The sequence below is a fragment of the Geotrypetes seraphini genome, chromosome 1 (assembly GCF_902459505.1).
Source record: "Geotrypetes seraphini chromosome 1, aGeoSer1.1, whole genome shotgun sequence".
Taxonomy (NCBI): domain Eukaryota; kingdom Metazoa; phylum Chordata; class Amphibia; order Gymnophiona; family Dermophiidae; genus Geotrypetes; species Geotrypetes seraphini.
Genome location: NC_047084.1, coordinates 435,291,051 through 435,308,821, shown reverse-complemented (window position 1 = coordinate 435,308,821; position 17,771 = coordinate 435,291,051). Strand labels below are relative to the sequence as shown.

The window sequence follows — 17,771 nt, the reverse complement described above, 5'->3', positions numbered from 1 at the left end:
GAGGAACCACGTTGGCAGTTTTCCAGTCCAGGGGACTCTCCCCATACTTAGGGAGAAATTGAAGAGTATTGCTAATGGTTCCGCCAAAACATCGCAAAGCTCTCTGAGCACTCTTGGGTGCAGATTGTCCGGTCCCATGGCTTTGTTCACCTTGAGTCTTGACAGTTCTTTGTAAACATCAGCTGGTGTGAACTCAAACTTCTGAAATGGGTCTTCCATGCTTTGCTTTGCTGCTAGCCGAGGCCCGTGCCCTGGTGCTTCGCAGGTAAAGACTGAACAGAAGTAATCATTCAGTAGTTTGGCTTTATCAGAGTCTGTTTCTACATAATTCCCGTCTGGTGTTCTAAGGCGTACTATCCCGTTTGCGTTCTTTTTCCTGTCGCTAATGTATCTGAAGAAGGATTTGTTACAAATCTTGGTATCATCTGCAAAAAGGCAAACTTTTCCTTCTAACCCTTCAGCAATGTCACTCACAAACATATTGAACAGGATCGGTCCCAGCACCAAACCCTGAGGGACTCCACTACTCATCTTTCCTTCCTCTGAGTGACTTCCATTAACTTCCACCCTCTGGCGTCTGTCCGACAGCCAGTTTCTAACCCAGTTCACCACTTTGGGTCCCAACTTCAGCCCATCAGGTTTGTTCAAGAGCCTCCCATGAGGAACCGTATCAAAGGCTTTGCTGAAATCTAAGTAAATTAGATCTAGCATATGTTCTCGATCCAGCTCTCAAGTCACCCAATCAAAAAATTCAATCAGGTTCATTTGGCACGATTTACCTTTTGTAAAGCCATGTTGCCTCAGATCCTGTAACTCATTAGATTCAAGCAAGTACAATATATACAGTAATTCAAAATTTCACTGTTCTGGGGGATGCTCAGCACTTTCTCAAAATATTTCACCACCAGGAACCAAATGCGTTTTAGGAGAATTTAGTACTATTAAATTTACTTGGCATAACGAATCTAAAGCTTACTTTTTTTAAAATGAATTGAGAGACTTTTATCGCAGAGACACTAGTTGATTAAACAGACTGAAGATGGAATTCCATTTTTTTGACTTACTTCTTTAAACCAGATCCATTAAGATCCAACTCATCAAATTTATCAATGAGTAAATGTTGAGTAAATTCTTATAGGGAAGGATGCACAATAGTAGCAGTATGGCAAAACTACTGCTAGATATCATGGAAGCCATTTTGAATCCTGGCACAGGTATGGAGGAAGCAGGGGGGAGGGGGGAGACCACTAAATTCCAATGTAGCCTTCTAGTTATGTCCTTGGAAGGGATGGGCTTTGGAGAGGGGGGGGACTTGTGCACTAGGGTACAATTTTGGATAGGAGAGGGGCTGCAACTTTGGAGAGGGAAGGGATTGGATATGGGGGGGGGGATCAAATAACGGGAGGGTGTCTAGGGAGAATGGGGATACAGGCAAAAGTGGAACTTGTTTGGGGGGAGGGTGTGCTGCTGTGGGCAGGTTTTATTTGTGTAGGTCCGCACCAGATTACATGCAGCGGCAGATATCCCAGGAGAACTCAAAGTTTCTGCCACTGCATGTAACTTGGTATCCATGCAGTATCTTCCTGTATGGTAACTGTAGGATATGTGTTGGGCATGCCCCCTGAATTTACCACACAGTTTTTGAAACTACCAAATGGTAAGTGCAAAAACTTACTGCATCTTAGTAAAATATCCCCTTGGTTAATGTTCCTAGGTTTTAAACTTGATGCAGGCACATCTGCCAAGAAATGGCCATGGCTTTACGTTTTTCAAGTGTGATATTACAATATTTTCCTATTTAATAATTATATTGATACTGCTAATTATCTATTTTTGATCCAATTGTTTATCCTATGTCTTCACCTCCCAGCTTTTCTTTTGTACTGTACTTTTTAAGCAAGGTCTTTGCGCAAAAGATGACACAGATTTATTTCATATTTTGCATTGAAAAGTGCTCTCATATAATCACTCCCAAAGAAGAAGAAATCTTGATTGAAATTGAAAGCAATTACTCCTAAAGTTGAGTCTGCTTTCGATTTGCAGTGCTATAAAGTACAAATCCCATTTCCCTGGCATATCTAAAGAAGCATGATTAAGCATCACTACAAACTTTAAAATCACTTCAGTTGGCGTTGTGGGTACAAAGTGATTTCAAATCACTGGAAAACTTGCATGGCAAAGAAAGACTGTCATCCCAGCTGAGAGAAGATCATATTCATGGTGTGTGCTGGTTATTGCTAATGCACGGATGGAGTAGGGTGGGCCTGGGACTGAAGATCATCAGAATCATGAAAACAATTTTGTTCTTTCTGAAAAATAACATATGGACTTAGGCCCTGATTCACTGAAGTCAGCAGTCGCTAAACCTGTTTTTACAGGTTTAGCGACGATCACTGCTAACCGACCAGATTCACAAAACGGCCCATTGTATGTTTTTCCCCTGGATTGCTCATTTTCCGATCGGGCCATGCAAATTTGTAAAACCCCATGCAAAATAGCCAAGCGATTGATTCACTAACACTTGCTAGGCTATTTTGCATCGGGTTTTACGATCCTAAAACCCGAATGCTGTAGACAGGTCTGCTTGGGGGAGGGGGTCATTTTTTTTTCCATGGCACAGATATTTTGAGTGCTTTACATATGCAAAATATCTGACCCCATTAAAAAAAAAATAATAAACCAGGCAGACCTGTCAAAAAACCGGCTAACCCCCCCCCCCCCAATTGTGTGCCCCCCCCTTCCAGCACCTACAAAGGGCAGGGCATCCCTCCTAGTATATTTTCCAGTGTGGTGGGGGAGCGTTGGTGGCAGGAGTGGGCACATAAGCATTGCCTCTGCTGGGTCAGACTAGGGGTCCATCGCGCCCAGCAGTCCGCTCCCACGGCGGCCCCCCAGGTCCGTGACCTGTAATTGGTCCTTACCTAAATTATTCATCCCCTATTCATTTAGTACCTGTACCTATACCCTCCAATCCCCTTCTCCTTCAGGAAGTCATCCAATCCCTTTTTGAAGCCTAATATTGTACTCTGCCCTATCACCTCCTCTGGGAGCACATGCCAGGTGTCCACCACCCTCTGAGTGAAGAAAAACTTCCTAGCGTTCATTTTGAATCTGTCTCCTTTCAATTTTTCTGAATGCCCTCTTGTTTTTGTTGGCCCGGTTAGCCTGAATAATCTGTTCTTCTCCACCTTCTCTATGCCTTTCATAATTTTATAAGTCCCTTCTGCTATAGTTTTCAGGATAGGGGGGAACATTGGGTGGCAGGAGGGAGTGGGCATCCCTCCTGCCATTTTTTGGGGTTCGTTAGGATGGACTGTGGATTGGGTATTTTAGCGCAGGGGGAGGGCTTTTTTAATGGGACAGATGGTGCGCATTTAAATTGTGCAGAACATCTGTCCCATTAAAAGAAAAAAATGCAGAAGCCTTGACAGCAGTGACAGGAAGCTGCTTCTCTTGTCACAACTGTCAGGGCTCTGCAACGACTCAATCGCTCACTGAGCGATTGAGTTGGTGAGTTTGCATGCAAATGATTTACACCTCTGTGCAAATCATTTGCACGCAAACTTGGTAGTGAATCAATTGCTGTTTAAAAAACAGCCAAAAAATCGGCCAACAGTGATTGAGTCACTATCTTTAATGAATCTGGGCCTCAGAGTCTGAAAAGTGCTGCCAAGTAAGAGTGGAAGGAGGGTAAGAGCTCTTTATCAGCAATAACTGAGGTGTTGATACTGACTAATTAGGCTTTGCCGAGTCAAGTGCATTTCTCTCCTGAAGGTTGCATGCTACTAACTATGACTTGTATATGTCTGAATGCTGAGTCACACTGACTTTGGACATATTTTGATGCTTCACCATTCAGAATTTTGGTACAATCCCTTATAGTGAGCCAACTTGATTACTGTAATATCGCCCATCTGGCAATTTCCCAGAAGAATATGCAGCGATTACAACTAGTGCAAAATGAGGCGGTCAGGCTGATTTTCGGGTTGAAGAAGTCCGATCATGGAACTCCTTCCTACCGACTCCTGCACTGGTTGCCGATGGAAGCACGTGCGAAGTAAGTTCGGATGTTTCTGCTTCAAGGTACTATCCGGTTTAGTCCCTAAATATATAACTTACCTCTTCTCTTTCTCAACCAATAGACACAAGAGAAGCTCACACTTGAAGTTTGTTTCTCCACCGGTTAAGAGGATGTAAATTTAAAGGACATCATCAACATCTTTTCTCTTATCAAGCAGCATTATGGGGCAAAGATCTAGAACAATTGCTTATACATGCTGATAACTATGGGGAATTTAGGAGACACCTCAAAACAAATCTATTCCTGAAGTACTTAGGTAGCTGATTTGCACAACCTTTCCCACAACAACTGATCTCTAGAACTATTAGTCACTAACTTCTAACTTTGTTGTTCTACTCAACTTGTAGCATCTTTAATCATTGTAAACCACATAGAACTTCATGGTCCTACGGTATATAAACTCTTATTATTATTATTATTAGACTTCTGTAGTAGACAACTTTGGACTTGACCTGAAAGATAATTTTATATTTCATGACACTTCAGAGAGGTATGAGAAGAATTTAATATGGAAAATAGCCATGCTGCTGATTTTATTGATAAACACATACTCAACGTCACCAGTTGTTGGCAATTTTCTCCCCAAAAGGACAATTTCAAACCCATTTACTGGCTGAAAATTACCCACCTCTTATTCGAAAGCATTCATGCTTAGGTGAAAGCATGCATGTCAATCAACAATGTTGGAAGAGCCGATGGGCTCAGAGGTAGGGTTACATTGGGGGAGGCAATAATGCAGGTAATTCTGTGTGTATTTTTTTTAGGGAAAAATCTGCAGAATAAACGTGTACAAATTTGTGCCAGTAATCTTTCCACAGGCAATTTATAATGCAACAATATGCATGCATATTCCCTTTGAGAAATGGTGCAAAGTTCATTGGTAAAAATACCAGTGGACTTTGCATCTTTCTGTATAGTTTTGAATACTGGCCTTACAGGAAAAGCTAACTTGCATTATTAGCACAAAAATGGGTGCATCAGTTTTATTATCATATTTTTAATATATATAATTAACATTACAACTGTCAGTCTTAACCACTGAGACCTCTGGCATTCTTAAAGAGGAAATTGCTTCTCTCTACATCTTCTTGGATCAGTATAATCTATACTTGGCTTCATGGAATAAGTGGAGATAATGCATTTGTGTTGCATGTACAGCTGCACCTATTATAAGCATTGCAAGGTAGACAATACCTAAAAGTCACAGGGACATTTAAGAGACTGTGTAACATGAAGCTCTCAAGCAATTATACTCTAGAGGAGATATCTGATAGATGATGGTATTCCAAGTAAGAAAACAATTTTGTGCGTGAAGAAAAATATTCAGCTGTGCTTAATGCATTAAAGGGGTACAAAACTAACAAAAAGAAAAAAAAAAAATGACATACACACAACCCCCCCTCCCCCCAAAACTTCAAAGAATAGGTATGAGGATTTACCTTCAGAGAGAGGGTCCAGAGTATGAATCATGAGCTGAAAGATGCTGTTCCTCATTAGACTGTTGTGCAGAGATGCTGAACTTCCACCTCGCTGGAGACGTGGCTTGGTCTACAACACATTGAAGGACAATAGAAGAAATTTAGTCCTGCCGGATAGATCAGAATTTATGTATGCAAAACAAACTCAGCACCTTCCCTGACACACCTCTTCTTCGTTTTTGACAGGGTAGTATTAAGAAGAGTTGGAAAATATCAAATAAGGGTGTGCGCATTAGATTTTTGTTTTGCTTTGTTTTAGGGTGTTACGATTTTTGTTTGATTTCATTCCATATCATTTCATTTATGGCTTAATCATGCTAGTAAACATGAGGTAAAAAGAAATTTAAAAAATGAAACATTTTGTTGGACTTTTTTTTTTTTGTTACGCAATGGAACAAAATTAACCTTGAATTTCTGGGTTTTTAGAGCTAACACATAGAGGGGCATTTTCGATAGAATGTTTAAGTCCAACTTTGGATGTTTCCCACAAGACATCCAAAGTCAGAGGTGAAGAAATGGCTATTTTCAAAACCGGCAAAAACAGTAAATTTCCCAAATTTTTTATTTTTTTTTTAATCGTCTACTTGGAGCTTCTTAGCAGCCAGGATGTCTAACCTTAGATGTCCAACTTTGTTCACCATTTTTGACCACAAAAATGTCCCAAGTTCAAAATGTCCAAATCTATACTATTTGTACATGGGAGGGGCCAGCATTGTAATGGACTGGCCACATAGACATACCAACAAAGCAGTAGGGAACCTTACAGAGCACTGCTATGAACTTCACATAAAGGGTGCCAGATGTAAATCTCACCATATAACCCTTATAATTTATGGTGAGCCCTCCAAAACTCATCCAAACCTACTATGCCTACCTACTACCCCAATAGCCCTTATGGATGCAGATGGCACCTGTATAGCAGTATAGTGATGGGTTTCAGTGGCCTCACACTTTCCCCCAGAAATGTAGTGTTTAGAGTGGCTTAAGGGTCTGGATCCTAATCTCTCTATATTTACCACCAGGCTACTTAAGACACCTGTGCATAGCTCTACTAGGCTTTACCATACCAGGCGCTGCTGTTTTAGAGGTAGGTATGTACAGTTTCAAATTTGGTCAGTTCTTCAAACCCTGGTTTTTTATCATAACCAAATGACTTAGTGCAACTTGCCAGCTTAGCCTTCTAGCAAGTTCAATATTCAGAACATCATTCAAACAAAAAATATATGAAAACAGCACAAAGAAAATCATGGGGCTTTCAAAAGTAACATTGAGAAAACACTTTCACAAGAAAAATGCACAATGTCTGATGGATAGAAACAGCACTCAGGCTTAAATCCAGTGCGAGCACTGTGGAGCCATCTTGTGATGCATGAGGTGCGTTTTGGCGTCCCATTTGAAGCTTGATTGGATATGTTACACCCTGAGGCAGCAGACTTGTGAAACGCTGGCCACCGTTGGTGTACCGATCAACCAGAAGATAAGTTGAAAGTCTTTTCTTCTATCTTTTAGCACATAACAGCACCGCACAAGGCTTTTAGCCTTGGCAGTTAAATGGAGGGTTTTTTGCCGATGAGGTTAACGCCTAACCACCTTTAACCACCTCTTGTGGCGGTGGGAGGGCCCTAGTCTGAGGCTTTTTTCCTCTGGTTTTTCCAATTGCACATTGTAATTAGGCCTGAGTGCTGTTTCTATCCATCAGACATTGTGCATTTTTCTTGTGAAAGTGTTTTCTCAATATTATTAATTTTTCACAGTATCCGAGAGTTTTTTGGCTTTCAAAAGTTAACACCAGCCAAAATAAATGCGGTAGTTGATAAAGATGTTTCAGTTCTTTTGTCAAAGGGCAAAGCCCTGAGTTCCAAACCTTAGCACAGCTGAGCAGTGCAATTTCCTGTCAAGCACTATAACAGCCTTTTTATGGTAGAGAGAAATACTGTACCTTTGTATTGTCTGATTTCTTTAAAGCTCTATACAGCAGAAAAAAGTTCAGCAAGATTATTACACACCAGTGTTCCATGAGAAAAGAAAGATCTTATGTAGCCTTATAAGAGTCCCAAGGGTTAACTGAAAAAGGGCAGGCTCCATGTACTCTAGCAGCCAGCCCAGCTGATCAGAGCTATGGAATCACATGCAGTAACGGCACACAGAAACATTTTAGAGATTCAAAAACGTTGGTTTCAAACAGTTTCTTTTCCTTAGCAGTGCAAGCTACTTTCAACTTCATAAACAGAAACAGTTTCAAAATAAAAAAATACAGTCGTAAGTAAAGTTCCTGACAAAATACAAAACTCCAATCCAATTCTTGCACAAAGACAAACATGCCTTGAGAAAAGAAAACCCACTACAAGCACTCACAGATCAGTTGGTTTCCATCTGCTTTGGCATTATTTTTGTTTCTGCCCAACCTTCCTGATACTCCATACTGTCAAATCCTTCTGGTTCACACAAGTCTGAAGTGCGCAGAATCTCTTCCACATCCTCCATGGGCCAGTCTGGCACTCCAGAATCTGGCAGGTTTGGAGAAGGCTCCTGCCTCTTCTGGGACTCGCTCAGCTCTCCCGCCTCTTCTCTCTTCACTCCCCTTGACGCTCCTTTGAGCCTCTCTTTAACCAGACCAAAACCACTCCCTTTCAGTCTGTAGAGGGGGATGGGCTTTGGTTCAGCAGCAGGCTATGTAAGTTCTAGCTTCCCTTCTCTGCTCAGCCTTAAAGGGATATACACTTTAGAACTTACTGTCTTTGCTGGTTTGCAGGCAGGTTTAAAATGCTGCTTACCTGCCTGCAATCAACCTGGCCATCTCCCTTTTCCTTTCTTACTGCCGGTGCAAGGGAGATCAGCCCCAAGCTGCTCTGTAGAGCTCACCTGGTCAGCTCTTCTGTACAGGATCTTACTGTTAGATCTCGGGACAAAGCCTGTACGGGCGCTGGGTTTGTCACAATAGGCCCATACTGTCATCCATTCTGTAGGAGGTAAGAGCTCATGTGTTAATCAGTTAGTGTGCAGCAATGTAGCTACGCTAATGGATTAGCACAGAAAATGTTCACTGACAAACAAATAAATATGCCCTTACCACAAAAACTTAACAATTTATAGTGCATGGGTAGTGTGCACATATGCCAAGATTACCACAGGATGCCTCAGTGCACCACACAGTATGCCACATTTTGGTGCAATAAGCACACATTAGTTCCTACCACAGCTTTGTAAAAGGACCCCAAGTGATAAGGAATCACTAGATAGTGAAACTTCCATTATCTCATGGAAGAGGTCTATAAAATACTGAGTGGAGTGGAAAGGGTAGATGCGAATCACTTTGTTTATGCTTTTCCAAAAATACTAGGACTAGGGAGTATGTGATGAAGCTACCAGTAGCAGATTTAAAACAGACCAGAGAAAATATTTCTTAACACAACGTGTAATTAAACTCTGGAACTTGTTGCTGGAGAATGTGGTTAAAACAATTAGTATAGCAGGGTTTAAAAAAGGTTTGGATAATTTCCTAAAAGAGAAGTCCATAGGCCATTATTGAGATGGCTTGGGGAAATCCACTGCTTATACCTAGGACGGGGGTAGGCAATTCCAGGCCTCGAGAGCCGGAGCCAGGTCAGGTTTTCAGGATATCCACAATAAATATGCTTGAGACAGATTTCCATCTCAAGGAGGCAGTGCATGCAAATCCATCTCATACTTATTCATTGTGGATATCCTGAAAACCTGACCTGGCTCCGGCTCTCGAGGACTAGAATTGCCTACCCCTGACCTAGGATAAGCAGCATAAAATCTGTACTTGAGATCTAGCTAAGTACTTGGGAGCTGGATTGGCCACTGTTGGATGCTGGGCTTGATGTACCTTCGGTCTTTACCAGAATGGCAATTCTTATGTTCTAATATTGCTTTTACAAATTATTTGGATGAAAATGCACCTTTGAAAAAACATTGGATAATTTGCTCACATAGAATTCCTTGGTTTGATCAGGAATTGGTTAATGGCAAACAGACCTTGGTACTGGGAAAGATGGTAGAGGCACTGATAAAGGACCGCATCATTGATCACCTTGATGGACACAATCTGATGAGGACCAGCCAGCACGGCTTCAGCAAAGGAAGATCTTGCTTGACGAACTTGCTGCACTTCTTCGAGGGAGTAAACAGGCAGATAGACAAGGGTGATCCGGTCAATATCTGTATTTTCAGAAGGTGTTTGACAAGGTTTTGCATGAATGACTACTTTGAAAAATTGCGAGCCATGGAATCATAGAAACATAGAAACATAGAAGATGACGGCAGAAAAGGGCCACAGCCCATCAAGTCTGCCCACTCCAACAACCCTACCCCCTTGAATTTACCCCCCTAGAGATCCCACATGTGTATCCCATTTCCTTTTAAAATCCTTCACGCTGCTGGCCTGAATCACCTGAGGTGGAAGTTCATTCCAACGATCGACCACCCTTTCGGTGAAGAAGAACTTCCTGGTGTCGCCATGAAATTTCCCACCCCTGATTTTCAGCGGATGGCCTCTTGTGGCAGAGGGACTTTTAAAAAAGAAGATATCATCCTCCACCTCAATACGGCCGGTGATATATTTAAACGTCTCTATCATGTCTCCTCTCTCTCTACGTTCTTCGAGTGAATATAGCTGCAATTTATTCAGCCTTTCTTCATATGGGAGGTCTTTGAGTCCCGAGACCATTTTGGTGGCCATTCTTTGAACCGACTCAACTCTCAGCACATCCTTTTGGTAATGTGGCCTCCAGAATTGTACACAATACTCCAGATGAGGCCTCACCATGGATCTGTACAATGGCATTATAACTTCGGGCTTCCGGCTGATAAAACTTCTTCGGATGCAACCCATCATTTGTCTTGCCTTTGATGAAGCCTTCTCCACTTGATTGGCAGTCTTCATGTCTTCGCTAATGATCACCCCCAAATCACGTTCCGCCTTGGTCCTAACTAAGGTTTCACCATTTAGTGTGTAAGTTTTGCATGGATTCCTGCTGCCGAGGTGCATGACCTTACATTTTCTAGCATTGAAGTTTAGCTGCCAAGTTGAGGACCAATGTTCCAATAGAAGTAAGTCCTGCGTCATACTGTCTGGTAAAGTGTTCTCACTTACTATGTTGCATAGTTTGGCGTCATCGGCGAATAATGTGATTTTACCCTGAATCGAGGATGAAAAACTCATGTGGATTAAAAACTGGCTGGCGGATAGGAAACAGAGAGTGGGCGTAAATGGACAATACTCGGACTGGAAAAGCGTCACGAGTGGAGTGCCGAAGGGTTCAGTGCTCGTGCTCTTCAACATATTTATAAATGACCTGGAAATTGGTACGATAAGCGAGGTGATTAAATTTGCAGATGATACAAAGTTATTCAGAATAGTGAAGACACAGAAGGATTGCGAAGACCTGCAACGTGACAAACATGCTCGAGGAATGTGCTGTGACAAAGCAAATTAGGTTTAATTTGGATAAGTACAAGGTGATGCATGTCGGTAACAAAAATCTTATACACGAATACAGGATGTCCAGTGCAGTATTCGGAGAGACCCCCCAGGAAAGAGATTGGGAGTACTGGTAGACAAGTCAATGAAGCCGTCCGCGCAATGTGCAGCGGTGGTGAAAAGGGCGAACAGAATGCTAGGAATGATTAAGAAGGGGATCATAAACAGATCGGAGAAGGTTATCATGCCATTGTACCGGGCCATGGTACGCCCCTGGTACGCCCCCACCTGGAATACTGTGTCCAGCACTGGTCGCTGTACATGAAGAAGGACATTGTACTACTCGAAAGGGTCCAGAGAAGAGCCACTAAAATGGTTAAGGGGCTGGAGGAGTTGCCGTACAGTGAGAGATTAGAGAAACTGGGCCTCTTCTCCCTTGAAAAGAGGAGACTGAGAGGGGACATGATCGAAACGTTCAAGATAATGAAGGGAATAGACTTAGTAGATAAAGACAGGTTGTTCATTCTCTCCAAGGTAGAGAGAACGAGAGGGAATTCTCTGAAGTTGAAAGGGGATAGATTCCATACACACGTAAGGAAGTTCTTCTTCACCCAGAGAGTGGTAGAAATCTGAAACGCTCTTCCGGAGGCTGTTATAGGGGAAAGCAGCCTCCAGGGATTCAAGACAAGGTTAGACAAGTTCCTGCTGAACTGGGACGTACGCAGGTAAGGCTAGACTCAATCAGGGCACTGGTCTTTGACCTAAGGGCTGCCACTTGAGTGGACTGCTGGGCACAACTGACCACTGGTCTGACCCAGAAATGGCAATTTTTATGTTCATGCTCAGTTCTCACATGACTACGTTATTAGTCATTGAATAACTTAGACAATAATAATATTTACATATGTGCACTTCTGGTCTCTATTTTTGTGTTTTCATTTTCATTATATTTATAACACGAGACTTGTTCTGTGACTGTTTAACCATGTATGTAATATTTTAATAGGTTTTTAGTTTTTATATGTAATGTATGTATATTTTAAAATATCCTTTGATTTTTTTCCTATATATTTTTCAGTTTTAACCCCTAATGCAGACATGTCATGCCAAAACATAGCCCGCGTCGGGTCATTTAATAAAGTGAAATTTGCTGTCCCAGTCAGCAAGGCCCTTGGTGCTATTTGTTGGTCCAATACCCTCCTGTGGCCATACCCCTTTTGCAGATCCATGTGGAAACACATAGATGCTATTCTATAAATGGGCAAATAGTTTTTTTTTAAAAGGATCTGCCTTGTTTCAGTGCCTTGCATCCTTAGAACGCTTTTCCAATGCAAATATTTGGTGTGGAATTGTCGCCATATATAGAATTTCCCCATTAGAGTGCAGTAAGTGCAACATGCTAACTCCCAAACAATTTCCACACCCATTCTCTGCTTATGTATGGGTGTGATTTCCCAGATAACCCCTGGAACCCTTTTTAAAAACTGGAGTTACATTTGCCACCCTCCAGTCTTCAGGTACTATTGATTATTTTAGCAATAGGTTACAGATCACTAGCATCAGATCTGCAATTTCATGTTTGAGTTCTTTTGGTAACCTGAGATTATATGCTATCCGGTCCAGGTGATTTATCACGAACTTCTCGATTTGGCCGAGTATATATTCCAGGTTCATCATTTCTTTCAGTTCCTTCACATCATCATCACCCCTGAAAACCATTTTCAGTTCAGGTAGATCTCTTACATCTTTTTCCATAAAAACCAAGGCAAAGAATTCATTCGGTTTATCCTTCCCGAGTGCCCCTTTTGCTCCTTCATGATCCAAGGGTCCCATGGATTCCCTCACAGGCTTTTTGCTTCTGATGTATCTGAAAAAGTTCTTACCATGAATTTTTGCATCTAACTTGCCAATGCTTATGTGGCTTCTTATTTTCCTCATTTGAATCCTCCTTCCATTCTTTAAAGAATGTTCTTATGGCTCTAATAGTCTCTTTCACATCACCTTTTAACTATGATTGCTCTCGTTTTCTTTTCTTTCCTCCTTTGCTAATATGTGGAATCCATCTGGTCTAGGCTTTCATGATGACATTTTTAAATAATGTCCATGCCTGATTTAGGGCTCCTTTTACAAAGGCGCACACACCAGCCGCTATTGCCGCCTCTTGAGCAGGCGGTAGTTTTTCAAGTAGCACGCGCTAATCCGGTGCGAGCGCTAAAAACTCTAGCGTACCTTTGTAAAAAAGGAGCCCTTAAAGTCCTAACCTTTACTGCCAATCCCTTTAGCTTTTTAACCATTTTCCTTATTTTAGTCTAGTCTGCCGTTTGAAAATTAAATGCTGCTACAGAAGATTTCTTTAGTGATGTCACTCTAGATATCAGCTCAAATTTAATCTTGTTTAATCATGATCACTGTTTCCCAGTGGATCCAACACAATTACCTCTTGTACTATATCTTGCATTCCAGTAAGGAGCAAAACTAAAATAGCTCCCCTTCTCGTCAGTTCCTCTAAGAAGCAGCTATTTATTACTTATAGAAATTTTACCTCCCTAGCACTCCCTGATGTAACATTTATCTAGTCAATACTGGGATAATTGAAATCACAAAACACACTTAATTCTCTTCTCTTCTTGAGGAATAACAACAATAGTAACAGTACTGTCACAATCCAACTGTGGAGAAAAAAAAAGACTTCACAATTTTACCAGAGAGCTTAAAATATCAGCCTAAGCTGAAAGCAAGACTTCTTCCTCTGTATTTGCGGTTTCAGCATTCGCGGTTTCGATTATTCACGGTTTTTAGCTTGCTGGCTCCTCTCCTTAAATTACATCAGCTTGCATAGAGAAATTGCTGATTCCAAGCAATTACAGAGAAAATCGCTGATTCCCAGCACTTTCTTCACCGTGTTTTGTCTCTCCTTCAGAAACAGGCCAGGTCTCCTACCATGTTATTCGCGGTTTCACCATATTCATAATGGTTTTTAATAGAAAACAGCAAACAACATATGAAAAAGTTATTTGCTGTTTTTCTGTATTCGCGGGTCTATTAATCCCCTATCACAGCGAATACGGAGGAAGAAGTGTACTCTTCTTACTCCCATAAACAGATTGGAAAGCATGCAGAGCTAATGGAATTCTTTCTAGCCCTCTTTATACCATATATTTATGTTTTGTTTTATATATTCACTCAAGGCAGTGTATACCAGTGGTCTCAAACTCAAACCTTTTGCAGGGCCACATTTTGAATTTGTAGGCACTTGGAGGGCCTCAGAAAAAAATAGTTAATGTCTTATTAAAGAAATGACAATTTTGCATGAGGTAAAACTTTTTATATTTATAAAGCTTTCCTTTTGGCTAAGTCTTAATAATACACTTCTCCCTCCGTATTCTCGTTTTCAGCATTCACGGTTTCAATTAATCATGGTTTTTAGCTTGCTGGCTCTTCCCCCCAAATTACATCAGCTTGCATAGAGAAATCGCTAATTCCAAGCGTTTACAGAGAAAATAGCTGATTCCCAGCACTTTCTTCACCCTGTTTTGTCTCTCCTTCAGAAACAGGCCAGGTCTCCCACCATGTTATTCGCGGTTTCACCATATTCACGATGGTTTTTAATAGAAAACAGCAAACATTAAAAAAAAGTTATTTGTGGTTTTTCAGTAGTTGCGGTTCTGTTAATCCCCTATCACAGTGAATACGGAGGGAGAAGTGTAAGCTCACTTATTCATCATAGGTCAGAAAAAACAATCCATACTGGAAAAATAGAACATATATGCTCTTCATCCTACAATAAGTAAGAGGAAAAGATTAAGTAAAGTTTGTTTTTTTAAGATTTAAACTGTCTCTATATAGAAACCTTCAATTTATCTTTTATCCCCAAATTATCAAAGCACAGAGCAAAATAATGTTCACTTACCCAGAGAAATGTCAGCAAGCCAAAACATATACTTCTACATTTGTTCCACAAATGCCTCCAATTTAGACCAATAATTGTTGTAGTTAGTGACATTACCACATCAAAAGCAGGAGTTCTAAGATTTAATTTAGTTACTCATATTACAAAGAATAGGAGGTCAACAATCTAATGAACAATGACACTTACTAAATCTTCTTAATACGAGTACAGATATCTGATGTTAAAAGACTTATCTTTTCTCCTTATAATGACTGATTACTATCCACATTCTCTAGAATCTAATTGTTAATGTAATAACTGATCCCAAATCTTATTGTAAGCCACAAAGATTCCTTGTTGAAAATTGTGGGATATAAGAAAACTATATGGTATGGCGTGGTATTCAAGCAAAATTGTTCCAGGATATCGAATAGCATTCCAATGGAGCTATTTCTTTAATCTTAAGCTTATTTTTTAGCATTGTAAATTGCTCTAGCACAGGGGTGCCCACACTTTTTGGGCTTGCGAGCTACTTTTAAAATGACCAAGTCAAAATGATCTACCAACAATAAAATAAAATAAAAAACCCCCACAAAGCACACTGTACGCTGAGAAAATGTTAATTATCATTCCTATTCTGGGGTTTTTTCAAAGAGATCAAGGCAGATGACTCAATGCACTGTCACCTCAGTAACAACCATACAAAAATAGACAAATATACCCCCCTCCCTTTGTACTAAACCACAATAGCAGATTTTAGCGCAGGGAGCTGCGCTGAATGCCCAGCGCTGCTCTCGACGCTCATAGGCTCCCTGCACTAAAGCACAGTTACTTACCGTAACAGGTGTTATCCAGGGACAGCAGGCAGATATTCTTGACTGATGGGTGACGGCACCGACGGAGCCCCGGTACGGACAATTTTAGAGTGATTGCACTCTAAGAACTTTAGAAAGTTCTAGCTAGGCCGCACCGTGCGTGCGCAAGTGCCTTCCCGCCCGACAGAGGCGCGCGGTCCCCAGTTAGGATAAGCCAGCTAAGAAGCCAACCTGGGGAGGTGGGAGGGACGCAAGAATATCTGCCTGCTGTCCCTGGATAACACCTGTTACGGTAAGTAACTGTGCTTTATCCCAGGACAAGCAGGCAGCATATTCTTGACTGATGGGTGACCTCCAAGCTAACAAAAAGAGGGATGGAGGGAAGGTTGGCCATTAGGAAAACAAATTTTGTAAAACAGATTGGCCGAAGTGTCCATCCCGTCTGGAGAATGCATCCAGACAATAGTGAGATGTAAAAGTATGAACTGAGGACCAAGTAGCAGCCTTGCAGATTTCCTCAATAGGAGTGGAACGGAGGAAAGCTACAGACGCTGCCATAGCTCTAATTTTGTGGCCCGTGACAGAACCTTCCAGTGTCAGGCCCGACTGAGCATAACAGAATGAAACGCAAGCAGCAAGCCAATTGGACAGAGTGCGTTTAGATACAGGATGACCCAACTTGTTAGGATCAAAGGACAAAAACAGTTGAGGAGATGATCTGTGAGGTTTGGTGCGATCAAGATAGTAAGCCAGAGCACGTTTACAATCCAAGGTATGCAAAGCCTGTTCACCTGGATTAGAATGAGGCTTTGGGAAAAAAACAGGTAAAACGATGGATTGGTTAAGGTGAAACTCAGACACAACCTTAGGAAGGAATTTTGGATGTGTACGAAGGACGACCTTATCATGGTGAAAAACAGTGAAAGGTGGATCAGCCACCAGTGCATGGAGCTCACTGACCCTCCTGGCAGAAGTGAGAGCTATCAGAAAGACCACTTTCCAAGTTAGAAATTTAAAATGCGTTGTGGCCAAAGGTTCGAAAGGAGGCTTCATTAACGCAGAAAGAACCACATTAAGATCCCATACAACAGGAGGGGCCTTAAGAGGTGGCTTCACATTGAAAAGGCCCTTCATGAACCTTGAAACTAAGGGATGAGCTGAGAGGGGTTTTCCATGAATCGGCTCATGAAAAGCTGCAATAGCACTAAGGTGAACTCTTATCGAAGAGGATTTAAGACCAGAGTCAGATAAGGACAAAAGATAGTCCAACACCAGTCCCACTGCTGTAGACATGGGATTATGGTGATGTAACAGGCACCAGGAAGAAAACCGAGACCACTTTTGTTGGTAACAATGAAGGGTAGACGGTTTCCTGGAGGCATCAATAATAGAACGGACAGGCTGAGACAGGAGAGAGTGAGCCGGAGTCAGCCCGAGAGATACCAAGCTGTCAGGTGCAGAGACTGTAAGCTGGGATGAAGTAGCGTTTGCTGATGCTGTGTAAGTAGAGAAGGAAACAGAGGAAGAGGTATGGGTTCCCTGGAACTGAGTTGAAGCAGAAGGGAGAACCAATGCTGCCTGGGCCACCGTGGAGCGATGAGAATCATGGTGGCTTGTTCCCTCTTGAGCTTGAATAATGTGCGCAGCATGAGCGGAAGAGGAGGGAATGCATAAAGGAAGAGATTGGTCCAATCCAGGAGAAATGCATCGGGTTCCAGACGGTGAGGAGAGTAAAGTCTGGAGCAAAACAGGGGCAGTTGATGGTTGTGGGGAGCTGCAAAGAGATCCACTTGAGGTGTGCCCCATTGAGAAAAAATGGACTGGAGAGTCGAGGGGTCGAGAGTCCATTCGTGAGGTTGAAGAATTCTGCTGAGATTGTCTGCTAAGCAATTCTGTTCCCCTTGGATGTAGACTGCCTTCAGGAATAGGTGACGAGCAGTCGCCCAGGTCCAAATCTTTTGAGCTTCTTGACACAGGGGACGGGATCCCGTTCCTCCCTGTTTGTTGATGTAGTACATTGCAACTTGGTTGTCTGTGCAAATGAGTAGTACCTGAGGAAAGAGAA

General features: G+C 41.8%; 1 protein-coding gene across 7 annotated transcripts in view; it reads right to left on the bottom strand.

The window, feature by feature from the left end:
* SLC24A2 (solute carrier family 24 member 2) overlaps window positions 1–17,771 on the bottom strand; it is a 478,660-nt gene that overhangs the window by 166,260 nt on the left and 294,629 nt on the right. For all 7 annotated transcript variants that reach the window (XM_033919559.1, XM_033919567.1, XM_033919576.1 and 4 more), the window contains one exon: window positions 5,521–5,629. In XM_033919559.1, the coding sequence (XP_033775450.1) occupies window positions 5,521–5,629 (109 nt within the window). The remainder of the gene's footprint in view (window positions 1–5,520; window positions 5,630–17,771) is intronic.